The 27,518-nt window shown below is 41.2% G+C and overlaps 1 protein-coding gene across 1 annotated transcript in view; it reads right to left on the minus strand.

The window, feature by feature from the left end:
* Positions 1–1,798: 1,798 nt before the first annotated feature.
* PIP4K2A (phosphatidylinositol-5-phosphate 4-kinase type 2 alpha) overlaps positions 1,799–27,518 on the minus strand; it is a 162,019-nt gene continuing 136,299 nt past the window's right edge. Inside the window, exons 7-10 of the mRNA XM_087825484.1 lie at positions 16,768–16,881; positions 7,449–7,692; positions 5,987–6,090; positions 1,799–4,079 (exon numbers count right to left, since the gene is read on the minus strand). Of these exons, the coding sequence (XP_087681610.1) occupies positions 3,999–4,079; positions 5,987–6,090; positions 7,449–7,692; positions 16,768–16,881 (543 nt within the window). The 3' untranslated portion in view covers positions 1,799–3,998. The remainder of the gene's footprint in view (positions 4,080–5,986; positions 6,091–7,448; positions 7,693–16,767; positions 16,882–27,518) is intronic.

A 27,518-nucleotide genomic window follows, 5' to 3' on the forward strand; every position in this document is an offset into this window, starting at 1 on the left:
TAGATCAAATCCATTAATCAAAATTCTGGTTCTCTGGAAAAAATATACAAAATAGACAGACCACTAGCTAATTTAATCAAGGAAGTGTGATGACAGAAGCAGAGTCAGAGAGAAGGAGGGAGAGATATTTGAAGATGCTACACACTGGCTTTGAAGATGAAAAAAATCAAAAGCCAGCAATGCAGGCAGTTTCTACACTCTGGGAAAGGCAGGAAATGGATTCTCCTCGGGCTTCTAGGAATGCAGCCCTGAGTCGTGGTAACAACCTATGTGTAACCATTTGAGGAATTGCCAGACTGTTTTCCAATGTGGCTGCACCATTTTACATTTCCACCAACAGTGTTTGAGGGTTTTAATTCCTCCACATCTTCACCAACACTTGCTTTGTCTGTTTTTATTATTATTATTGTTATATCTATCCTAGTGGCTGTGTTAATTTAAAATTCCTAGAAAGGCCATGTGCAGTGGTGCTGGGGACCTTCAGAGTCCACTGATGTAAGAACTTGAGTTCAACTCCGTGTTCAACCTCTTGGTCTTGCCTTTTCTGCACTGCCTTACTTCATTACATACATTTAGAAATTATGTACACTTCCACTTAATTATACATGGTTCCTAATCTCTTGCATTTAACTCTTAACCTCTATTTCCAAGAGTGTTGCAATAAGGATTAATGCTTCAGGCCAACTTCTGTCCTCCTATGAATTAGCAGTAACCAATTTTCTGGGATTCACTAATGTGAATTCAATCCAGGAAATTAAATAAACAAAATGAAAATGAATGTCTACATTCCACTGTCCACAAAGAAAACCAAATTAAAACCCCTGCTGACTTGAGTCAGCTCTGCTGTAATGAGACATATATGTTCCTAAAACCACTGCTCTGTGCAAAATCACACAATAAAAACCAGAACTCATGGGAATAATAGAATTAGGGGCAAAACACCCCAACATTTTATCAGTGATACATTAAAAAAAATAGGAATAAAAACAGTAGCAGTTTTAAACATGCTAAATGGTCAGGAGATACATAAATACCACAATAAATGTGTCAGGTTACCTTGTAAAAGACCTGAGGGGTGCCTGTGCCAGTGGGAGTCAGAAAGGCTGCAGCTCTTGGGTTATTGTGAAATGGAGGCAGGAGAGTGATTTGAAGTCAGGGGGAAAGTTGTAACTCCAGATACGGACCAATGTGACTTCTAACATGTGTTGAACTGAGGTAGCTGGTAAAGGTTTGAGGGGTGTGTGTCTTCCTATGCAGCACAGTGTGGGTGGGTGCAGCTTTCTGTGTTCATCTAATGTTCCTTGTGGACCAAAATATGCACAAGTAAATGGGAAAAGCGCATTATGCTAAAATCATTTCCTCATATACCAATTGCATTAGAACACATACATTTTCAAAACAAGTGCTACAGCTGAACTATGTTTGCTAACCTGTCATCAGTGACAATGGAAAGCTATTTGAGAAGTCTTAACCCATCAATGGTATCCCAATAAGGTTTCAAAAAATGCTGACATAGAACTATGGTTGGTAAAAATTAAAAATAAAATAATATACTTTACAGGGTAGTCATTGAAGAGATTTCTTTTCTATGCCTGTCCATGTTGTAGTAAGTCAATTCTGTCCTGGAAGTTTCTCTTGTTTACTAACAAAAAAGTTTACAGGCAAAGGTCTAGTTAGTGAGAAGATTCAATGTCACCTTTATTTCTTCCAGGACCAGCTAAAGATAATCTTAGTATCAAGTATTTAAAATTTGTTTGCAACAGAAACACAATCAAGAAAGAGGAACAAAGGATCCACATTGTAAGTCATCAAAGTGCTTTATTTTGTAAAGCCCGGCTCACGACTGGAGTGTATTGTTAGCACTAGAGATACAAGGCAAACTTCCTCACTCTGTTCAAATAGTTTATCAAGAGAAATGAATGACAGAGACTGTTATAGACAAAAATAAAGCATTTTGTAAACTTCTAAAAGCATACACAGATTGGCCACAAAGGAAATAGTTACTCAAATAATGTATGTGTACCTTATCTTTACTTCAGGGTCTCACTTTTGTAGTCATGGGTCAAAGAAACTACAGTATAACTTCAGAACACTGAAAGTGACTGGATTCCAGAATGAGTGGGGGGGCTCCAAGTCACAGTCTCAATAAATTTAAATGCATGAAATACAGATTTGGATAGCTATGTCGCAGTGGTGTTAATATCACCTGTTGAGGGTAACAATCTATGTGAAGTCAGTAGGTAACAGCAGGATGGTGTTGCTGCGGGGTTCCAAAGACACTGATTTACCATCACCTTGTGTTTTCTGGAGTAAAACCACATACATTGGGTGCAATTACAATCTTGATAAGCCCTGAAGTAAAGTTAATGGAAGAGGCAGTATGGCAGGGGGTATTTGTTGTTATGAGTAATTACTGAAGGGTGGATTTTTTCTTCTTCTCTAAAACTGCCTACAAAAATCATTTCATGTTTTAAACAAAGAATTTCAAAGGCACAGCTTTAGCACAGTGTATAAGTTGATAACCTATTCTAAGCAAGGCTAATGTTTTAGCTTGACGCCTTTCAGAAAATGCTGGAAAGTTGGTATATACATGATCAATGTTGGAAACTTATAACTTTATTAAACACAATCAGCACAGTTTAGGGCAATGAACTTACAGAACCAGATCTGGGTTAAGCATTAAAAAAAAATCATTAGGTTTATAAATGTACATCTGGAAGAAACAAAACAACCCTTTTCCCTTAATTGTAATAGATTGCCTACCATGTACTTTGAATAAAACATTCACCCCATAATATGACAGCAGTATACACTTCAAAATATGACAAACATTATTTCACCTATACTGTAAAATGACTTTACATGTAAACTTCAAAAAATCACATGCTATACATTAAATTTTTAGATTCAAAAATATCCCTGTTTTCCTAATAATGTAAACAGTAATAGTGAGGGTTTCAGTAAAGGGATAATTCATAACAAAATACCACTGCTTAAACAATGGTCAAACATAAACATCTTATAATTCAGATTTGTAATCAAAACAGGAGAATTCAGAGTTCTAATGCTTTGCTCACCTTCCCACCATGGGAGATGTAGATACCATTGCCCCAAACTATGCACTTTTCAGGTAAGCTTTATTTTTATTTTATAGCATTAATTCCTATGTTGCAACGTAAGTGTAACAGTGAAGAAGCTCCAGGCAAGGAAAGAGAAGTAAGCAGTTTTCCTGGATGTATTTACTGAGGTGAAAATGTACAGATAGAATCACTAGAGGCATCAGCTTCTTGCTGGAGGAGGGGCGTTTGTCCTGGGACATCAGAAGTCCTGACACCGTGGGGAGGCAGAACCCTGAACCAGGACACACAGGAGATGCCAGCACTCCTCTGTCCAGTGCCAGGGGCTTGGGGTACAACTATGAAGGAGTGTCAGCGTGCGTGATAGGAGTGTAACATTCATGGTTAAGTTTTTTCCTTTTAATCACCATCATTATTATTATCATTATTATTATCTTCATTATTATTATGAATACTGTCTCACATATTTCAACTCCAAAAAGTAAACTGATCCACAGTTTATCATGTGATGCTAACATGGTTGGTCTGACATGCATTTCCTTTTCCCCCTCCCCCCTATATGCTCATTCATTCATTCATTCATCCATCCACAGCTGGAATCAGAAGGTTGTTGCCCAAACACACTCTGACTGAAGCTGAAGGGTTTTCATTAATTAATTAATTAATTTTGAAGATGCACACTTACACAGCACACACACACATACACACACATACACACTCACACACACACAAGTCAGAAATAGCTAGAATGATGCTGGGAAATATCAGGTAGCTGTTAAAGCGAGTAGCTCCCAAATCAGTCATCTTGGCCTGAAGATGTAAACGAGGAGGTGTGCTTCACTGAGTTTGGTTTTCATTTTTCCTACACGAAGCCACCTCTGTCCTTCCCATGCTCATGTCCGTCTGAGACTGTGCAGGAGGTTACGTCAAGATGTGGCCAATAAAGTCCAAAAAGCGCTTTGAATACTGTTCTGGGTTCACGGTTGAGATCTCTGCACCAGCCTGGGTAGTTTTAAAGAAGAGGAATATAGATATAATTAACTAGTTAGTATTTACAGCAATTTCTGATTGCAGCTGAATATAAAGCTAATAATTTTCAAATCTGTGCAGGCTCTTCTTAGGAATATGTGTGAAAATGAGGCAGAGTGGCAGGAACAACAGATGCTATTATCACATACACTGTGATTGCTGTGACTTAAAAAAAAAAAAATCAAACTAGCCACGTTTGGGATGTTCTTGCCAAACAGTGGACTCTGTTTGGCCTACATTCAGAAACCATGGGGACAATACTTTTGGTGTTTGTGAGAGCAGTTTGTAGATACCTTGAGAATGACACAAACATCCACATTTGGCTAAAGAAAAACTCCAATGACAATGATGTAAGGACTGTGTTCACTTTTCTGGACATGTAAGCAGTTGAGTGCTCTAAAACAAAGGTGCCAGCAGCGACAGTAGGTTCTATGTCAGCTGCCCTGGCTCTTTCCTAGCACCTTGACCAGGAGAGACACAGCGCTGCTGACTTCATGTCTCCTGGGGAACAGGGGCTGGCTTCCCTCAAGCATGTGGCACAGGGTGCCAGTGTTCCCCCCTTCAGAGACCAGCCTGGAGCAACGATGCTGGGTTCCTTGCAATGCTGGGTGGGGGATTTCCTATTTCGAGAGGCAAGCAGACCCAAGGTAGTTACTGGCGAGTTTCCTGAGCTGCATGCAAAGGGGAAGAACAGAGTTTTACTAAGTCACCAGGTGCTATTTTTAGACACCCATGCACAACAGGGAGCGTCATTTCCATGTCTGGCCTGGGCCACAGGATCACCACAGAGGAGCCCAGGCCCTGAAGGCAGAGAATGGTTCTCAGAAGTCGATCAACCCAACATTCCTTTACTAAGAGTGATGTTTTGTTCTTGCAAACTGCACACGATTTTAGGCCACGTGGTATACTATGGGATGGGAACAAACGCAGAGTTATCTTCCCAGTGTTCAGCCTGTACTTCACATGTATCCCCCCGACAAAACCCAATCAGCAACGTATTAGGACCCCTTTATCAGTTGGGGCAACTAAAGCTCCAAAGTGTTTCCTCAAGGTCACACAACAGGGAAAGGTGAAATAGGGATTCCAACCCAGGCCGATGGCTTATTTAGTGCACCTGGTGGATCTGTAACAGCACAATGGATACCATCGACTTGTGAACTTCAACCAGGCAGACGGGGTTCACTGGTGGGATAGGGGAGTGAGACTAGCACAGAGCAGGGCGCTGGGCTAGGTCCTGGGGAGCAATCCCTCCTCTGTCACTTCCTAGTGATGTGAGCCTGGCAAGTTACCACTTCGGCTCTCTCCTCAGTTTCTTCAATGATAAGCAGGGGTATACCAGCACTCCTCCTCAGCTTGTCATGGGGATTAACAAGTGAACATAGGCTTGGAATTGTGATAATTCTGAGCAAGCACAACAAAGGAATTCAGATAATTAAACTTTGGGTTTCTGTGATAGAAAAAATACAATTCACTATGGGGAAAAAATATATAATACTTCCTATTTTGGAAATGTCTAAAGCAGAGAACAGTGCTTCAGTTCTGAAGATTTCATATTAAAACACTCAACTATCTTCAGCACTTTTATCTTTGAAACATTTTTCAAACAAAAAAGAATTTGTATAACATTCTGGTGATGCACGTGCCTATGAACATCCCTGGTATGTAAAAAGAGGAGCCACCGCTAAATTTAAGTGACTTGCCTAAAGCCTGGCAGCAGGGGAGCAGCATTAGTATGGGTATTTGCTGACTCTGAATCTTGCACTCAGGCCCCTTCAGGGAACAAGAATCACCAAAGGAATTTGAGCATCACAGTGAAAAGGAGCAGCCTGGAGGACTCAAGGGCCCAGGGGCAGAGAAGAAAACAAAACAGAGATACTTACGCCATGTTTAACAGTTTTTGCAGCGTGGGCAGCTTTCTTTTTTGCATCATAATGGGTCAGAATGTCAATAATCGCCATAAAGTACACCTCTTTCCTAGGTGAGTCTGTAAAGGAATAAGAGCAAAGCTGGGGCACAAATGGCAACACCTGGAAAGGCACAGGCTGCTGATGGAGGAGGGAGTGCAGAGGGTGAGGGGTCCGGCAGGGCAGGGGCTGAAGGAGCCCAAGTTCAAAGGCAGCAGAGGCTTTTAAAGAGTCTCTGTAGCTCCTGCGTTTCCCTATTAAGCAGCTTAACTCTGTACCCAATTCCCTCTCAGTTTAAAAGGTAAAACAAACAAAAAACATAACCCCAGGATACTAACAGTGGAGGGCCAAAGGTGAGATTAAGTGCTTTTGTTTTTTGTTAATCTGCATTTTCTTCAATGAGTGTGTCCTGCTTTGGTGTAAAGAAACATTCTATTTTTAAAATACTCTACGAAACAAGTAGAAGCAATTACGCTACTTAACCCTTTTCTACCATTAGATTCTAATTCCTAGTTAGATGATAATTACTAATTCTCACTGGGTCTAATATCAGAACTGGATAAAGGCATATATCATGTACAATGACTATCTCCTACATATTTCCACAAATATGATGCTGTTTCAATTACAAAGAATAAGGAAAGTACATTTGACTGTGCTTAATTTTCTGTGTTAAAGAAACAATTTTAGTGAGCAAAATAAAAATACAGCTCAAACTCACTTGGCTATATCAGATTTTTTTGAAAAAACAATAATGAATCATAATTTCTATTACTAAAAAAAGGCATACTTTTATGATTTCTCTACAATATTGTTTTTCTCATGTATATGTAGCTATGGTAGAATGTAATATTCCTTCAAATATAATTTCCCAGATTTTGAGGATTACGATGGATCCCACTCTAGAGAAGAGGGCCGCAGACCCCTTCATTGGGGGGGTGGGGCGTGCAGAGGGCAGACACAGCAGCAAATCAGGGGTTCTCATCCCACATCCTGGGCCAGCTTCAGCGCTCCTAGGAAGGAAAGGGCTGGCTGAGATGAGATGTCTGCCCTACAGGATGTCCATGTGAGGTTTAGAGTGGACCATGTATGCACCTAGCTCAGGGCAAATTGGTGACACTTTAGATTCACTTAAAAGATAGTTCACAATAAAATACTTAAAAACCTTTCTTATATATGTTATCTATATTTATTTAAATTTGTGTATATGTGTTGTATATCAACATCACGAAATTCAAGGACCTCATCACATTACACTTTTCAAAACCAGAGATTACAGTTACCTTTAACATAATCCTGTCCCCAAATCGATGTGTCAGGACTCTGTAGAACAAAGCTTGCCAGGCAGCATAATTTTAACTGGGTTACAGCTACCAGGAAATAATGCATAAATCAAACCACTTCATAGGTAAAAAGAGTTAATAGTAACTGAGCTTACTTTCATGGCACTTAATTCCATAAACATCAATGTTTGGATCAAACTCTCCTGGAGCCAAGGGTGGGGAGCTGTTGAGCGTGTTTCCAGGACTGTCGGGGGGCGTTCCGATGGGGTGGGTGCCATCGCTTTCCCCCTCCTCTTCCCCCTCATTCTCTTCACACTCCACCTCCTCCTGTTCGGCTCTCTCCACGTCATGGATTCCCACTAGCAGGCTGTAGTCCATGAGCTTTAACTGGGCAAGAAACTGGAGGGTGGGAGGTGACAGGGTCAGTTATGCCTTAAACAAAACCCTAGGTTTAAAGAAAACAAGCTCAGAAAAATGCACACGGGGGAAGCTGGAGTGAAGGGGGGGGGGGGGGGGGAGGGAGGAGAGGCAGGGACCCAAGGGGCCGCCAGGTGGCCTTTATGTGCTCTCCAGGTCCCAGGCAGTTTCTCTGGGCAAAAATGGGGCCTCACACTGGTATTATTCCCCCAGAAATGCCAAGCTGAGAGGCATGTACTTATCACATCTAGATAGGATTATGGCAAAGAGCAGAGAGCATGACTGGCAAGAAAAGACACTGAAGGAGGGACGAGAATATTTCTCTCAACAATTAAAGAGGCTAATGGGAAAAACCAGGGACCTCCCAAGTCGCTTCCAGCAGAGTCTCTCCGACAGTCTGTGAAAGCATGTTGAATTCAGCACACTCCGCTGAGGAGATTGTTATGCTGTCCATCACAAATAAGTAAAAGCCCAAATTCCCAATCAGCCAGCAAATGCCCGCATCGACGCTCTGGTGAATGACACAGTCCTGCCCTGCTCGGGTTTCCCTCTGATAGAAGCAGGGCGACCAGAGATGCTGAAGGTGGTTTGCTTTCCACCAGGCAGCACAGGCCCAGGTTCCTGTTCCAGTCCTTTCCTGTTCCAGCCACAGCTAGAAAGTTACCTGGGGCAGACCCAGCTCTGGGTTTGGCTACTCCCGCCTGCCAAGTTCTTTTTTGACTTTTCATGTCATGATTTTTCTTTTCTTTTTTGGTAGATGTACCCAGACACATGATGTTAAGCACAGTATACTAACTGACCAGTCAAAATGTGGATAGTATTATTGAGGGCAAAATATGGTATCCCATCTGCTGGCAGGAACTAAAGTGCTCCCTAATCCCCAGCTGGCTGGCTCTGCACAGGGTCCAATTCTGCTCCGACCCAGGGCCCGTGGTCCGAAAAGGTGTCTGACCCTGACTCTTGAAGGATTTGGTACCATCCTTGCTCACTGATGCAGAGCAACTGATGAGCCTTGGGCTACTCTGATAGAATTTAAGAAATGAACTTTCTTACACAAAGGGTAAGCATATGAAATTACAGGTCTTGAAGTCTGGCTAACACGAAATGAAATCAATTTGTAGAGACATGCAAAGCCACTTCTTTCTCCCAAGCCTGTGGGGAAGCACCTCTGTCTCTGAGCTGAAAGAGAAGCCGTATTCCCTTAAAGACAAGGAGAGGACCTCACACTCCAGCTGTTTCCTAATGCCTTCAGCTGGCACCAGCCCAAACCTCCTCTTGCCTGCTAACCCCTTCCTCAGCTCCTATTTCTTCTGTATCTTCCCACTATGAATCCCCTGAGGTCAGGCATAATTTTCCCCATTTGTTTTGAGCTCAGAAAAAAGAAATCACAAATCTTTAAACAAGGGAGAAGAAACCTAATACTTAAAAATAGAAGCAAACACTTTATCAAAAAAGAGCGCTGAATGGCCAACAGGTACATGAAAAGGTGTTCCACATCAGTAATCATCAGGAAAATGCCAATCAAAACCACAGTGAGATTTCACCTCCTACCTGCTAGAATGGCTGTCACCAAAAAGACAAGAAATTACTGTTGGCAAGGACATGGAGGAAAGGCAACCCTTGTGAACTGTTGGCAGGGTTGTAAATTGGTGTGGCTACTACGGAAAACAATAGGGAGCGTTCTCAAAAAATTAAAAATAGAACTACCATATGATCAAGCAATCCCATTTCTGGGTATATAACCAAATGAAATGAAACCATTTTCTATTAGCACTTCTATGTTCAGTGCAACATTACTCACAATAGCCAAGACACGGAAACAACCTAACAATCCACACATCCATTGATGGATGACTGGATAGGGAAGTTGTGGTATATATACAATGGAATATTATCCAGCCTTAAAAATAAGAAAATCCGGTCATTTGTAACTATATAGATGGACTTTGAGGGCATTACACTGTGAAATAAGCCAATCACAGAAGGATAAGTGCTGCATGGTATAACTTATACGTGGAATCTTAAAAACAAAAAAAAAAAAGGAACTCACAGAAACAGATGAGAAAAGTAGTTGCCAGAGGCTGGAGGTGGGGGAAATAAAGGTTGGTAAAAGAATACAAACTTTCGGTTATAAGATAGATAAGGTCTGAGGATCTAATGCAGTGATTTTCAACCTCTTTCATCTCCTGGCACACAAAAACTAATTACTAAAATTCTGTGGCACACCAACAAATATTTTTTGCCAATTGACAAAAAAAAAAAAAAAAAGGTATAATTTTGATTCATTCACAGTGGACGGCTATTGTTGTGTTGGCTGTTGTCATTTTTTAATTTGACAATCTAAGGGAAAACAGATCAGTCAGGTATTGCATGTTTTAAAAACTCTGGCAGCACACCGGTTGAAAATTGCTGGTCTAACGTATACCGTGGTGACCCACAGTTGATGACAATGTATTGTGTAACTGAAATTTGCTAAGAGGGTAGGTCTTAGATGTTCTCTCACACACAAAAAAGGTAAATGTGAGGTGATGGATGTTCTACTTTAATTAACTCAATGAGGGGAATCCTTTCACAATGGATAAATATATCAAATCATCACATTGTATGCTGTATATATCTTACAATATTATTTGTTGATTATACCTTAATAAAGCTGTGGAAAAAATATAAAGGTGCTACTTATTCTATTAAAAAAACAAACAACAGAGTGCTGATTCTCAAGCCTCAAGTCAGTTTTCTGAACCACTGCTCCTCCCAGGGCTTTCCCCGAAGTCCACCATAAAGTCACCCATCACAGAACCAACTTGGGCCTTCCACTCCCCTTGGCCAGACTTCCTTTCGAGTGGTCAGAGACTGCGCCCCCTCCCATACCATTCTGGCAGCTGCTGGGCTTCAGGGAGCATCTGGCCAGGAAAATGTCTGTGTGGATGACCTGCCCCATCTCGAGAGAATAATAATACCATAAAACGTGTGAATCCTTTACCAACACAGAGCCCGACACCCAGCCAGGCACCGACTCGGTTCCTGTTCTGCTCCCCATGGGCCTATGCTGGCCTGCAGGAGGGAGGCAAGAAGGAGTGGATTTAGGATCCTGTGTTCAAAACTCACGCTCTTTATACTGCATTATGCTGCCTCTGGAAGCTGCATTCAGGAGCTTTCCCCAAATCTTGTCCTCTACACACTGGGAGGGAACTAATGAGTTAAACAAATCCAATGGTTTCTGGGGAGGAGGAGCTCCCAAGGTTAGGAGGCACTGTGGGTCCCTGAGAGGGAAATCACACCCACGTGATCATGGGACCTGCTTTCCCCCTTCGGAACAGCTTGTGAGCTTAGTGTTCGGGGAACAGAGACATTGGGAAATACTGCATTAGAAATACACGGTCATGTCCTCTAACCCCCAGGAAGTATAAAGGGCAGAATACTCACGAGTGGCCTTGCGTTTGCCCCATCTCTTTCCCATGGCTCCCAGGAGGCTGTGTCTGCGGCTCAGCTCAGCCTCTGGCCTCCTAGAGAACAGGGTCAGTGCCTCCTTTGTCTCCTCCATTGCCCCCTCCCTAGCCTAGCACAGAGCCTGCCCTGACCCCCTTATCAGGGGCTCGCTCTGGCCTGCCCCCCACCTCCAGAGGTCCAGGCACACCTGGAGACATACTGATTGCCAGGTGGCAACATCTCCCCCCAGAGTTCACGGATGTGCAGTGGGTGCAGGGCGGGCGGGGGCCTGGCCAGGCTGGATATTGCTCAGGTGGTCTGGTGGCAGGGCAAAGGTCCCCTGCTCCCCATCTCTGCTCCTCTGGGCCCTTAGAAAGTCCCTGAAAAGTGGGGAAGACTGGGTGCTGCCTGAACTCCCCCTCCAGCTTTCTGGAAAGGAAACAGCTTTTCAAAACGAAAACTTGATCTTGCCACGCCCCTGCTTTAGATCTTTCAATGGTGTCCCATTTCTCATAGGGCAGAAACCAACTCTAATGTGGCCCAGGGGACCTGGTTAGTTTGGCCCCATCACCTTTCAGGCCACCTTGAACCCTATTCTTGTCTGCCACCCGTTACCTCCCACTAATCTTCGGATCTCAGCTGCAGGGTTTGCTCAGGAAGCCTCTCCTATCCTGCCCAGGCCACATCCCAAAGCATGGGCACGTACACAGCACCGCACACTTTCCCTAATGACTTGGCTCAGCTGCACATTCATCTTGCTAGATTACTTGAGTAATTTCTGTCTTTCTCAAACACGCGGCCCCACGAGGGCAGGGGTTCTGGCTGCGTCTGCCCCAAGGCGTTCCTGACCCCCTGGGAGTGCTGGCAGGTACTCAGTATTTACTAAACAAGTGAATGAGGTGCCTGCTTCTTCCCCATCCTCCTTAACTTTCCTGAATTTCTCCTAAACCCTTTCTCCACGAAATAACCACCCCAACCAAATAAAAACAAAGAACAAAGCAACAACAAAAACCTTTGTTTGAGATTCTAAGAGTCAGCACCTATCAGAAGCAAAAGGAGACCATTTACAATTTATCTTTGCAGAACAGAATCTGTGTTTAACATGAGGGTCACTGTTTGACCTTCAGACAGCTGACTTTCAAATGCACTTTCAAGTGTGCTTTATGTACAGAAGTAAGGGGCTGCCTGTAATTAATCTGCTAAGGGTCAGACAGGGAAGGGGTGCCAACTGGGGCTGGACGGCTGCACTAAGTGGGGTGGTCTCCAGGCCCACACCGTCCCCTTACATCCGTGCTGCTCAGGCAGGTCCCGAGCTCCTTCCTGGGCCTCCCATCTCCAGTCAGACCACTGCTTAGGTTCCTCTTCCAGTAAGGAAACAATTGTATTCAAAAGTGAAGTCAGCTCCCAGCACTGCCCACTAAACCATCAGTGAAATGAAAAATGCATCTCTAGGTAAGAAGCTGTTCTGACATTCCCGAGAAGATCAAGGAAACCAACTGTAGGCCTAAAGAGGTGTTATGTAAGTTTTCATGTCCGTGAGCCCGGACAGGAAGGGAAAAGACCAAGAACAGCACAGAGCTTAGGAGTATAGGTTTTGCTGAGAAGGGAGACTCATTTATTCTTCTTTAATTACAGTATCAGATATTCTATTTTTTTTAAAAAGAGTATATATTTTGGAGTCAGATAGGTGATTAAATCTTATTTCTCTCAACTTACTAGCTCTGTGCCTTGATGAGGAGTTGACCTCTATAAGCCTCAGTTATTCTAATTATAAAATGGACAATACCACTCAACTCACAGGGGTGTGGGAAGGATCACGAAGGAATAATGTAGCTGAGGCAATGAAACATGTAACAGTGGAAACTGTTATTATAATTGTCCATGTTGTTATCATTATGGTGAAAGGCCTTTTTTCATCAAGTATGTAGTTTAAACCACAAGTTAGGTGGCCCAACAGGAGAGACAGGTGGAAACGCCCATTGATTCACTAGCTCTTATGGTCACAAACTCTATTTTAAATGTTTCTGAAGTAGAGTGAAACAAAATGTGGCAATAAATACGAGATTCTTATTAGAAAAAAAATCCTATTGATTACTGCAAAGCTACTGTGGACTGGAAGGTTACAGGTTGAGAGGAGAGAAGGGAGTCAAGGGCTCCACTATTGGGGTCTGCCTCCAACTAACATTAGGAACTTAATACGTATTTGCTGAGTTTCTGTTCATCCCTTTATGCTTTGTCTCAAATTTACTGGTTTTTTTAAACAGTACATAAGATTTCAGTCTGGCCGGCATGGCTCAGCGGTTGAGCATCAACCTGTGACCCAGGAGATCGAGGTTTGATTCCCAGTCAGGGCACATGCCCGGGTTGTGGGCTCGATCCTTAGCAGGGGGCGTGCAGGAGGCAGCCGATCAATGACTCTCATCATTGATGTTTCTCTCTCTCTCTCCCCCCTCCCTTCCTCTCTCCACAATCAATAAAATTATATTTTTTAAAAAAGTAAAGATTTCAAAGCATGAAAATTTTTAAATCTTTAGGTCCCCTGCCTTTCCTCCTTCCCAATTTCTTAATAATTATCTGAAGATCTTTGATCAGTCTCTTTTTCCCTCAGAATATCCCATCTAGTCTGATTCCTTCATAATTGCCTCATCTTTGAGCTAGTGTCTACCTCAAGATCTTTATGAGCCCTCTCACAAACTCTTCTAAAAACCTATGTGGCAAAGAGCCATGAATAAACTCTCCTTCACAACAGATTTAAAATTCACTTTATTTGTTAACCTTATGAACACATTTGCTTCACTGAATTACCCTTACACATCTGTGACATAGAACTAAAGTTCCAACCAGCTCTATTTAAGAGTTATATTTTATCACTTGTTAAGAGTTATCATAATCCTCCTTTGGAGCATTTATCAGAAAATGAAGTCTCGGCTGTGCCCACGAACATTTTTAATTTGCATTTTATATCAGAGCAGGTTAAGAGTGTGGCCTCTGACCGCCTCAAATTCCAGACTGAATTTAGTAGCTGTGTGTCCTTGAGAGAATTATATAGTGTCTCTGGACTCAGATTTTTCATCCATAACCTGGGATAATAACCTCATTCATCCTCAAGGAGTTGTTATAATGAAGAGAGATAATGACTGCATGGGAAGGACTTTGGCTCTCCATGCTCCATAAATGTTGGCTGCTACCCTCTCCCTCCCACCACTGTCAAGGTTGTGGGACCATAAATGTGAGCATTCAGAGGCCCTGTGATAGGCACGTTCCCAGATACCACAGTGAGAGCAGTTTTGCACTGTGACATTTGGATCCCAGTGTGAGCCAATGGGAGGAGGGACCAGCTCTGGCTCTTCACCGTCATGATCAGAGTTGACAACAAGCAGGTCAGAGGCAAAAGTGATTTTCACTCTCCACAGAGCACTTTGTTTTGGAGAAAAAGGCTCACATAAATTTAGTTATGTGCAAAGCTATCTGAACTAAAGTACTTTTCATGGCCTATGAATAGAACAGGATTTCTAGTGCAGAAAAAAAGCAGCTAGAGTTTCAAATGACAATTCTTCACTTTTTTCTACAAAACGAGGTTACTGAGCTGTAATATACTCATCTTTTACTTTAAGCATTAAGTAAAAACAAAAAAACAAACCCTTTCCCTGGCCCCCAAAACACTGTACTCAAAATAAATGGGCAGTCAGCTAAATTAGAAAGCATGGAACTGATGAAAAAACTAAGCTAGATTAAATTCTAGCCTCATTGTCAAGATCAGATGTCAAGCTACTTCACCATAATTACCTGCTTAAAAATTTAATGATGCTTCAGCATGAATTTGAAAACTAAAGACACTGTTATCAACCACTGAGAATTTTTTAAAATGAAAGAACGCTTTACGCCCTGCCTCCATTTCAATAAAACGGCTAAGTGTGAGAGCCATGTATGGGATTAAACTATCCAAATCCTCTAATCAACGACATTATTAGAGACAACAAAAGGACTAAGAGGATCCTTATGTAACTCAGCTGTAAATCTGAACTGCTTCAGTTACATTATTTCTGGAGTCTATCATATAGTGCTATACAGCCAACAGAAAAAAAAGAAGAAAATTTTTTGGCAGATCACAGACAACCCTAAGGGCTATTTATCATACATAATTGCTAAAACAATATTATTCTCAGGATCAAAGATTTTCTGATTAATGAATAAAAATCCAAAAGTGTATGTCTACCTATGGTACTTAGTTACCAATTAGATCAAGTTGTTCCCAAAGCAGAGAGGAAATGCTTAACTAATATGCATTTCAATAATAACCTCTGACAACTGAGGAAAAAGAAATGCTTATTAATGAAAGGCTGGAGAAAAAATGTTTTAAAAAGTAGACACATACAAATCACCAATATTTAGGTTCTAAAAGAAGCATAGGTACCATGTAGGTTAAAATAGTGTAAATTTTTAAAATTAAAATATTTATGACTTAAAAATAATTATAAACTAACTTAGTCAGTCTGAGTGTCTTGCAATGAAAGAGATGTTAGAAGATGAAACAGGAAACTATAACACCGCTTCTGCCTTCGTGGGGAATGTGACCTAATGCATGACACTCATTCTGTGGCTCAACTCATTTCAATTGTTTTTGTTTAATGGCATGAAAAAGAAAATCTTTCCACAAAGCCTCTACGTAACAAATTTGTATGGTATGAGGGGAACTGTATTTCAAAGTAGGAAAAAAGTACACAAGTGTATACACATACATATGAACAAAAGTAACAGCTCAGAAAAACTTAGTAACTGTCTTATAACCTAACCCATTTCAAGGAAATAACTTTTCCTGAATATATTTCTAAAAGAATTATATAAGAAAGTCCAACAGGACAACTGCAATACCTTTACAATAAACAGAAGGAAAGGAAGAGGTATAGTATTTTTAATTCTTAAAACAATATTTAAAAAGAAAACGCCATTATAGACTTAAAGCCCATTTCCGCATAGTATTTTAGTTTTCACAACCATCCCCCACGTCCCTGGTGTCCAAACTGCCTTTGTGCTATTCCTGACAAGTGTACAGCTGGCTTCACTGGCCTAATGACAATCGTTTCAGAGAGGCTGGTGAAAATATTAAAGCATTAAGTGACCAAGGCTATTTTTACTAACACTGAGATGTGGTTTTGATGAAGAAAACCCCAAATTCAAATGGTTATTAAACATTTGTTTTTGAAATGCTCTGCTGGCTTGACAGAATGCAGTCTTTACCCCCCAACCCTCGCCCAACTCTGGTGGCTGTGGGCAGTCAGTCTGAATGGGCTTTAACTACACCCAGGCTACCCCCACCAGCACAGGCTACCCCCACCAGCACAGGCTACCCTCACCGGCAAAGAACGTGGGAACCTGAGCGGGGAGATATCAGCAGAAGACAGCAGGTGCTTTCTTTTGTTTGTCACCTACAGAGAGCTGCTGAACCAGCACACTTCTTTTTCAAACCATATCACATATGAGATAAATTTGTTTATATCTGATTTTGATAATGTATAATATATATTTTTGCCTCAGTTTCAGATTTAGACAGATGGCTTACAAAGCTCCGAAAAACCAACAGTGTTGACACTCTGCAATGGGGCTGTCTGTGCCATTGATGTTTCTTACCTCAACATCCTTTCTCAGTTTCTCCAGGAACACCTTTTTGTTGTTGTCATCAATATAGATCTTTTGGCCCTCATTGATGAAATCATTATCCTTTAAAGTGGGCAGTTCTTTGGCCTAAAACAAATAAACAAAAGGATGAGAAAGAAGCTTCAATGAAATCTCGAGGACACCAATAGCTTCGAATCCTGGAGGCTAAGTTTCTACCCCTGGAAGCTGCGTTTGCCCTGCTCACCACAGGGGTCTTCCCCAAGGCACAAATGTGAGGTGGCCTGAGTACCGCCAGGGGGCACCAGTGAGCCACGACCGCTGGAAGCATTCCCACTAGGAATGGAGGGTGAGACATACACCATATTATAATATAAATAAGACTTTTGTAACAGATGTCATGGTTTTCTTTGGAATGGACCTGACTGCTTTCTTACATGCACTTTCTTACAAGAAGTCTTCTAAGGATAGAATTTGTATTCTTGGAATTGTCAGGAACCCATAATTTTCTTACTGGTACAACCCAACTGCACATCCCCCACACTTTTTGGGTAGCCTTTGCTGGGGTCGTGTTACAAATAACATGTTATCTTGCCTCAGAAAAGCGCCGTCCATAATCATATCTAATTTTTGAGCCGGGGAGATTAGCCATCAGCCCTTCCAAGCCTGCCTGCTCCCTACCCCACCAAGAAGGAAATGGTTTTCATTTGCACAATGTCGAAGGAAAATATCTTCTTTTAGCATAAAACATTCAGACGTGAAGTTCTACCCTTTACAAATAAACAAGAGGCTGGTGAGCTGGCAGCTAAACTGTCCTTGGGTTAACCAACACAAAATAATGGGCAGTGTGATCAAAACATTGGTCACAAGCAGGAAAGAACTCTAGCTTGTGCTGTAGGATAATATAGGCATATAATTTTTAAATAGTGTGGGTAATTCTATTTAACTTTGTGCAACCTGCATTCTGAAAGAGTTCAAACCCATTCAAAACTCCCCTCCTTCCTTTCAGCTAACCCAGCTTACTTCTTCCAGTTGAAAAGAATCCAACATAAAATATTCTTTCTTAGTGTACTAATGAATGTCTGAATGGTTCTCTTTTCCATAAGTGTATGAACTATATGAAAAGAATCCCAGGAAAGCACATATTCTCTTTCCTGGTCTCCATCCCCCAAACCCCTTTATTCAGAACAATAAAAGAAAACTCCCTGGGCATTTGTACCATCTTTCAAATGCCTGAACTGCTCACTTCCCTCCTATTTTATAAGGTATACACATGTATGTAAACTACCCACATCTACCTGACACACACATATATGCACATATATTGTGTAAATACAAATTGGTAGCTTAGCTATTCATTTTAACGTTGAGAACAACTGAAAAGTTTTGCAATTCTGAATTTGATGTAACTACTGCCAAAATAATTATCCTTACAAAGCAGGTACAGCAAAGCTCAGAAATCCAAAGATTCAATTCAATAAGCAGCTACTGAATGACTGTCATGTACAAGAATGCAAAACTGAACAGGTCAACATTTCTAGTCTAAAGGAGTTTGCAGTCCAGTATGAAAGACACAAAAGCAAATGGGCTGGAAACCGGGCAGCATGAGTACATAAAATACGCAGATAAATAACATGCGTCTTGCGGGGAGGGAGCATACTTGCAAATACTTTTATGGTAAGTCACAGAATCTTGAGGAAATGAAAATGCAACACCATTCTCCAGAAAACAAGAGAGGGGTTTGGTAGACTCATCCCCTAAATTTGTCATTAATAATTTTAAAATAAAGTAATGAATGTCAAAGAAACCCTGAATTTAAAGACAGCACATTAATGTCAAATGTTTCACTCAATCACACTGGATCCTTAGTTCCCCCATTAGAACTACAAACACGTCGAGGTTTCACCGTGAAGAAAACACAGGGATCTGAGGTTTAACAAGCTCATTCCAGGGGCAGTGAGCCCTGCCAAGAACACAGAATTGGAAGGGCCTTGGAAGAAGGGGTTGAAGCCAGGTTTATGCACAAAAACTGAGATGGAGAATGACTGTGATTCTCCAAGTAGACAACCTTGGCATTTCTGTTTTGGGGGTGTGAGTGTAAGTGGGGGTGTTAAAATGAAGATATCTGCCTTAACTCCACAACCTGTACATGTGTAAAAAAAGAAGGGGAGAGGGACGTTTTTGTGTGTGAGAGAAACGTGTCTGTAATGGCAGGCGCATTCATGAAGACAGCGCACCTCGGCTTCTCCCCAGCAGAATCACCTCCTGCGACGGGCAGAGTAAAACTCTGGACACCCTGGACCACATTACTAAGCTAACTTGTGGATTTCACAGGCACTAAGGACGTATTCAGTTGGATCAAGTTTAAAAAACGACCACCAAGCTGGTTAAAAGGCTTCAGGGCTTCTATTAGTAACAGGCTCAAGAGGCAAAGGCGGATCCTTAGGTCAGCTGCTAGAGGAATCCAACACTGGTCTAAAAACATCCACCCCAAAGTGTCTGTGGGACGGCAGAGAGCTTAGGAGCACCAGAATTTTGGAGACCTAACTCCTGAGGTTCCAATCCTGGGTCCACCCCTTACTTGCCAGGAACCAGGGCCGGGTTTCTGGTCTCCAGGCTGTTGCCTTATGTGCAGAATGGGGGGAGCAGCCGCAGCAGCAGCCATAGGTCCTGTCTAATGAGCACTTAATTTGCATCAATTTATTTAAGGGCTTCATCTCATTTACTCTTAGCAACCACCTTAACTACTATTCTTAAACTCATTTTACAAGACAAGGAAACTGCGCTTAGATAGATTACACAACAAGTTTTCACAGCCTGGAAGGTGAGTCTGGTAAGCCAGTTCCCGTGCTGAGATGGGAACCCAGGCTGCCTGACTCTCAGGCACTTGCCTAAGGTTGAGTTGTTCTGAAAACTCAACCAAAACCTGTGTGACAAATGTAAATAGTGAGTGGCACTCGACCTCACCACCATCATTACCATCATCACCATCATCTCTGTAAGCACTCAATAAATTGCATGGATTTAAAACTGGTATTGCCCTGGCCAGTGTGGCTCAACTGGTTGGAGCATCATCCCAAACACCAGAAAGTTTGGGGTTCGATTCCTGGTTCAGGGCACATACCCAGGTTGCGGGTTGGATCCCTAGTTGGGGCAGGTGCAGGAGGCAACGAATGGATGTTTCTCTCTCATATCGATGTCTCTCTCTCCCTTCCTCTCTCTAAAATCAATTAAAAAAACACACCATAAAAACAAAAAAACTGGTATTAAAAATTGAAAGTGCATACAACGTATTTTCTTTAAAAAAGAACTTTAAATCAGCTGTTCTTTTCTACTAAGAACTAGATGACAAAGACAGAGTCACCCGATGATCACATGCCCTCAAGATTATCTTACTGATTATCTTTTTAAAAAATTTCAAGCTATTTCTGATAGTGAGCAACATTTATATTAAAAACACACCATTTAAAAACAAGGGCTGAAAACTATTATGCTATAAATTAATGAACTTAAATCCTTGGTGTCATGCTGCCCACAAAGGTGACAAAGGTGATATCTACAGAGCACCCCAGAAATCACTGTGGGTGGCAATGGCGTCTACCCTCTGCTTTGCAACACTGTATTATTGGCACTTAGGAAAGTTTTGAAAGCCTCGAAATCACTGAGCCTGGTTCTTTAATGGGTGTCTTTCATACTCTTTCTAGTTCAATGCAGAACCAGCCAGAGTGCGGAGGAAATAACCAGAGCTAAAGACATCAGGTCAGAAATACTTCTTAACTGTGGACTCTCCAAGGCTGGCATCCAGCCAGCAGTCAGCAACCTTTCTAAAGTGGTAACAGGTTGTCTTTATTTATTTGCTCTGAATTAAGTTCTCCTGCCAGCTCCATGTAGATTGGGAGCCTCCAAATGTGATGGAGGACTTGCAGTACCACGTGCAGTACTTGCCAAGGAGGCCAAAGCATGGGAGGGACCTGCTGTGCCACCTCCACAGTCTGCCCAGCCCTGGGCTGCAACTACTGCCTGGGGCCTCTGGGAGCTGCTCCCAGGCCCTTGCTGGCTGAGCAAGGCTGTGTAGTTCAGCACAGCCAAAGTTTAAGAAGGCAAAGTTACTTTCCCTTTGCATGAGGTCATTCTACCGGGGTGGGGTGGGCCCCAAATGGCATTTGTCTCTACCGATGTGACATGGAAATGCACAAATACAGCTAAAAGCATAAGCAGAGAGACACCATTCCCCCTGAGATTTAGCTATCCTGCTTCCACCATTTGGATAGAATTAGCAGATGAATATTCCTCACACTTTCCTGCTGGGTAATGCCAGAACAGCAGCAGCCAAGCGCCCCCCCCCCCCCCCCCCCCCCCAGCTCAGCATGGTCCAGGTTTCTACTTAGGAACCTGAAGTTATGAGCAGACTGGATCCAGCCACCTGGGTTATATCTCAGCAACTCCAGCTCTTAGCTGTGTGACTTTGAGCAAGTTACTTAACCTCTCAGTTGCCTCATCTTTAATTGGGGATTAGCAACTGGCACTGTTGTGAAGATCTCATAGGTTTATATGTGCGAAAAGTAAAAAGCTTAGGGCAGTGCTTGCCATATGGAGGCTTATTCTTGTTATTTGCTGGTCATGGTCCCTAGTATTGCTTGTAGTATCTAGAGTAAAGCTCATCAGTGCTAAATCCAGAGCAAGATTTAAAAACAAACCATGTTGGCATATGGAGTATTTTTATACTAGTTGTGATAAACTGAACCAGCTACTTAATGTGCCCAAACCTCAGTTTCCTTGTCCATATAATGGGAAGTTAATACCCATCTAATAGGGCTAGTGTATTATCTAAATGAAAACATACAGTGCTTGGCGATAAGAACTCGCTCTGTATTCGTTTGCGTCTTAGTAGCACACAAGCCATTTGACTGCAGCCAACATCCTTACAACAGCGTGTTTCTTACGAGTGAAGAACACAGACTTGCCCTCCTTTTACTCTCCTGATTTCTTAAAGAAACAAGCTTTGAAACTTGGGATACCAGTAACCTAGACCGCATTAACATTTCCTTTATTTTCATGTTTTAATGCTAGTCACAAATGTCTCATAAATTTTCTACATGTTGTCTTTACATTTTGAAGACACTTTCTTTACTTGCTGCACACAAACCTAGCAGTTATAGCAAGGTTATTATTTCATTTCCCTGCATCTGACATGGGTACATTAGGTGCATTAAAGCGACACTGGCCAGAGACTTATTCCTCTGCCTTGTCTGCTCCAGCTCCATACCTCGTTCTCCAGGCCTCAGCCGTGAATTGTCCTGGCTAGTAAAGCCTCTGTGGTCCACTGCAAAACCTATCCCGAATCGGGAAACCTCAATGAAAATGCCCTAATTAAAACCCTAATGAGAATAAAATGTTGCTACATGATAATAAAAAATGGGTGCATAAACTTCTTAGACTAAAAAAGTATTTAAATTTCTATTTAATAACATGGAATAAAATTTAGTAATTTTAAATATATGGCCAGAGACAGAAATTTGCTGACTCTTGTCTTACCTTAATTCTCCATGGGATAGTTTTCCTCACTGAGTACATCATAAGAGTGGGTAATTTTGCCTGGCCGGCGTGGCTCAGCGGTTGAGCATGGACCTATGATCCAGGAGATCAAGGTTCAATTCCCAGTCCCGGCACATGCCTGGGTTTCAGGGTCTTTCCCCAGCAGGGGGCGTGCAGGAGGCTGCAGATCAATGACAACTCATCACTGATGTTTCTGTCTCTCTCTCTCTCTCTCTCTCTCGCCCCCCTTCCTCTCTCTGCAATCAATAAAAAACATATATATTTTTTAAAGTGGGTAATTTAGTAAATGCTATTTTGCTGACCTAAAGCAAAAATTCACTAACTGAAATCTTGTAGCCAGAAAACAACCAAAATACTACAGAGTAATAAACTTACTGGGAACACACTTGCTATGAGGTGTAAAAAAAAACACCACTGTTTCATTATAATGTGTTTCTCCCTTTGTGTAACTACTTTATTAGGTGAAAAGTTTTTGGTTTCTTTTAAAGCACATAGGCTGTCCCTCAGTGAGTCTATATTCTTCAATAGTAAGAAGTACACTAAGTAACAATATTGGTCATGGTCAAAATAGCTTATGTGTCACTAGGACACGAATGAACATAGACATGAGAGTCAAGATACACACACACTGCATCAGAGCCTGAAGATACTCAACACCTGAATATTTTAAATGTATAAATGCTTCTAAATAGAAATAATTATTTATTATTCCCCAGGGCTCAATAAAAGATCTAAATGATTTTCAAGGACAGATTTGGCCAGGGCTTGAGATAAAAAAGGAAAAAAAATATGCAGAACTAGCAGCTACAAAGTTTAGAGCTCTCATTTTTAGAAATGAACTTGTACTTTCATGGCCACCTCAGCACACAAAGACCTGGGAGTTGCCAGAGAGCAACTGCAGGTTCCAGGAGGGGAAAGGTGGCACAGAGCTCTGCTCCACCCAACAGAATGGTGGAAAGGTAATAAAAACAGGGCGCAAGAATTTCCCTTCTAATATAAAAACACTTAGCACTTCTAATAAAAACTTTAAATTCCAAATCACTGAAAATTTTGCAGATTCTCTGAAAACAAAACAAAAAAATAAATGTTTATCAAAAGGATTTACATTTTCTATTTGTTTCAAATGGAAGTTAACCTGTTTGTTTATTTATTTCATTGGGTTCTGTGCATTGATGTATGATTGCTGTCACATTCGAGAGGCTTAGTAATATTGGGTATTTTAAAGGTTAGAAAAGCCAGAAATTATCCAGAAATTTTATTTTACTGAGACTAAAAACATCTAATTATTTTTTAGATGACTCATGTTTTTTAAAAAAAAATCACAAATATTTGAAACTTGTATTCACAATAAAAAATGTAACTTTAAATACCACAAAGTTCAAACTAAAATGATACTGGATTTTCATCATCATTCTACAATTACATTAAATTAGATATAGTCCATTGTATTTTAAATTGCCAATAACAATAGGGGAAAAAATACATGTATCTGAAGTGCACAGAGCCAAAATTTATAGAATACAGAACCAAGCTTTTTTTTAGCCTGGATGGAAACCTTAGCAGGAAGATAAACTGTACTCCTGTCACAGTTGAGTGTTTAATGCAAACAGGATTTTGGTACCAGAAGGTTTCAATGCAAAGGATAATACACAGCATAGTACTCTGTGATTAAAGGACTTGTATTTCAGAAAGAAATGAATTTTTGTTCGATGTGCTCATTTGGCAACCCATTTAAAAGAAGTCTAATTGCAAGTCTTGATGTCAAAGATTGTTGCCTGGTGTCCCTTTGATGGGCTGTACTGGGACACTCAGAGCTGAACACAAACATAAGAAGTATGTACTAATTATTGTCTCATGTTAGGAACTGCTTATGTTCCTGATTTACTTGTTGCTACAAGCTCACCTAAATGAAAATAAACTTGCAAAAAAGACTAAACCACCTTTCACCGAGCTTGCCAAAAAAACAAAAAAACCTTCATAAAAAGTCTGTGGGGCTGAAAATATACTCTAGAAATATTTCTGTAAGGGAGGGAATTTTAGGTAATCCTGACACTGGAGCTAGGATACAGGTAATTTGATTGAATATATGTGGAATCGATTTTGGGGTAATAAGAGATGTTCGAGATTTATAATAAAATCAGTTCTGCTTCTCAAAAACATCTAAGACACAAACTGAATACATGAAAAGGCAAATTAGCGAATATGGGTAAAGTTCATACAGAAATAGTAAAGGTAACAGGTGTTTTCTCACAAAAGTACATATAACAACCTCCTTGAACAACACAAGCAGTGTGTCTGTACAAGCTCATGGCTGGGGAAATGATCCAACCGCTCAGTAATAACTTATAATTTTTACAAGGAGAATGTATACGTTTGTGACCAGCATCTGGATGTGAGTTTTTATTTTGAATGTTTATGTGTAAGTATAGAAAGAAAATATACCCCAACATACTTGTGAAAATACCTCAACATACTCATGAAGCTGCTATAGTTAAGAAGCACGAAACTAGGTAAGCCCTATCATAATTTTGCAATTTGGAACTGTTAAGGCAGGCAGAACACAACTGCTGGTTATGTATTTTCCCTAAAATTTTCACACTAACATTTAAAAAGTGATATTTATGCCTATTCTAATATCACCAGGCTTTTAGAATGTAATGGCCCTTTAAGTGGCGATGTCAAAGGTGACGGACGGTTTGGTTTTCCTCCACGGGCTGTGATAAAACAGTTAAGTTGCATACAGAACCTACGAGATAGGTTTGTTACAATCTGATCGGAACGTTCTGTTCCATAGATACTGATGGTGATAATCTAAAAAATGTCAAAGTCTGAAACTTAAGAAGTTTGCTAAGTCCTATAGTTTCTGGCTTAATGCTAACCTAGTGAACATCGCAACTGTATTATTTTAACAATTATACATCTGCAGCAGCTTGGCTTAAATTCAGGCCACATACTACATTTTGGAAGTGTTCTCTCTACTCCAAGTCTTTCTGGAACCAACTGGGTAAGAGCTATCAGCTTAAAAAAAATTCTTCCACCTAACGGCACTGCTCCATGTGTGCTTGGGATACCCTAAGTTGATTTCATTCACGTGAAAAAAAGTTAATCTAAGGCAACTGAGATTTTATACACAGCCTGGCTTGAGGAGTTCAACGCTGTCCTCAGGAAGATGCTAACGAGTCACTGAGTGGGGTCTTTCTTTTTCATACACCACTCTTGCCAGTTGGGAAAAATTTCAGATGAACTGAATCTTAAAAGCTCCCAGAATAACGCCCAGGGTTTACATCATGGGGTTCTTAAGGCTTGCTCAGACATCTGCGGACATGATATGAAGCCTCGGAACATTTTTTCCATTAATAAATAGCAATGGCCTTAACCTAAACCTAAAACAGACAGGGTGTTTTAGTGATTGCCAAGTCCAGGGCTTCTCAAATTAAAGTCTGCAGCTGAAGTGCACCTCTGGAGGAGGGGAACGTTTCATTTGAAAGAAGAGATTGTTATCAACACTGAAGCATGAGAACCAGTGATACAATCAAATCCTTTAATTTTACAACTGAGGAAAAAGTCAGGTGATTTATCCCCAAACCCCAAACTTCCATTAATGGCAGAGCAGGCGCTGGGACTCAGCATCCCTAACACTATGCTTGGTGCCCTTCTCCCAAAGTCCCCTTTCATAAAACATCTCTGGGCCACAACGCAGATGTTACCAGTGCTGCTTCTCACAAAAGGTCTGAGAAACAGGCCATGCTTCTGCTCTGAAGGGAAACTTTCCCCTGCACTTTCGGGCGTTTGGATAGGTGTTCCTAACAGTGGCTGGCCAATGGAAATGATTCACTTCCACCTTGGCAGGTTAAAGCATCAGCTGACTCAGGGCCTAAAAACCTTTACAACCTCCCTTTAACTAACAGCAGAAAAGGAAGCACTTTTCCAAAGATGCCTGGAAGGACAGGCCGCTGTGCTTTTGTACCCCATACTCTGAGCCTGCCACCCTCGTTACGTCACCTTTAGCAGCAGCCTGAAGAACCAGATAGAGGTGGTAATTAATTATAACGTGCTACAGTTTAAAGATCACAAAAGAAATGCTGAAAACCGCTTTAGGGAAGCATTTTTTCATGTGAGGGTATTAACGATTAGGTCTCCTGAGCCTTCAGGTTAGTAATAGGTAAAATGTCAGCAAGGGTGACAGTCACTTAATTGCCAGTGCAATTCACAATGCAAGAATCGACGAGGTGGCTGCTGTAGCCCATTATAAAGTGTCAACAATGATTATTGCCAATATAGTTATACAAATGCCAATTGCAGGGCAGCTGTTTTCTTTCAAATGGGTTCCAGGGAGAAGGTTATATGTTAAAAGGAATCTTCTTATTGGGACCCTTGGACTCCATTACACAGGCTTTACTTTATCTAATAAAATTAGACTTGAGTTTTAAGAAGAACTGTCCAGAATGATGAACAAAATGCATATTTGTGTAAATCCCCAGGACTCTCTCTTTCGAGAACATGGGCTTTTTAAAGAGTCAGGTCAAATCCCTCTGAAACCAAGTGAGTCCAGTTATGTTTTCTTTCACTTCCCTGGATTCCCTGCTGAGCAGCTTGCTTGCTGGCAGCATGCTAAGACTGTCATTTGGTAAAAAGCAGTCCGCTCAGCTATAATTACTAATTTGATGTCACACTGGAATTGCAGTGCAGCTGTGAAAAGATCGACCACCAGGGAGACTCGCATTTCTCTGTCTCATTTAGAGGAGGCTAAACTGCTAGAGCCATGAATGGAAGATGCCCTTCCATTAAAAAGGAAAGAATTAAAGAATGAAACAAGTCACAGCAGCTGTCAGAATTTGAAAACGGTCTAAACAAAATAAAAGCACTGTTCTGCTCTTTTCTTTAAATTCAAGACATCTGTACATGCATGTTCTGATACTTGTTGCCACGAATGTGATCCCATTTTGGTTGGAATAGAACTTCTTTATTTCCTTCCGTTTCATCTTCAATATTATGCTAATGCAAATCACACTACATGTTAAGCTGAAATCGGAGGGAGGGGACTTGTCTGCACCTATATCACTAAATATTTGAAATGACAGTTTTAAAACTTGTCATCAACAAGTTAAAAGTATGGGAAATTGAAATAGTTATAATGACTCAAATGAAAAAACACACAGAATTCAGATTATGAATTAAGCCATGTTGATGGAGATTCTCTATGAAAGCCG

Source organism: Miniopterus natalensis, chromosome 1, assembly GCF_054644295.1.
Source record: "Miniopterus natalensis isolate mMinNat1 chromosome 1, mMinNat1.hap1, whole genome shotgun sequence".
Taxonomy (NCBI): domain Eukaryota; kingdom Metazoa; phylum Chordata; class Mammalia; order Chiroptera; family Miniopteridae; genus Miniopterus; species Miniopterus natalensis.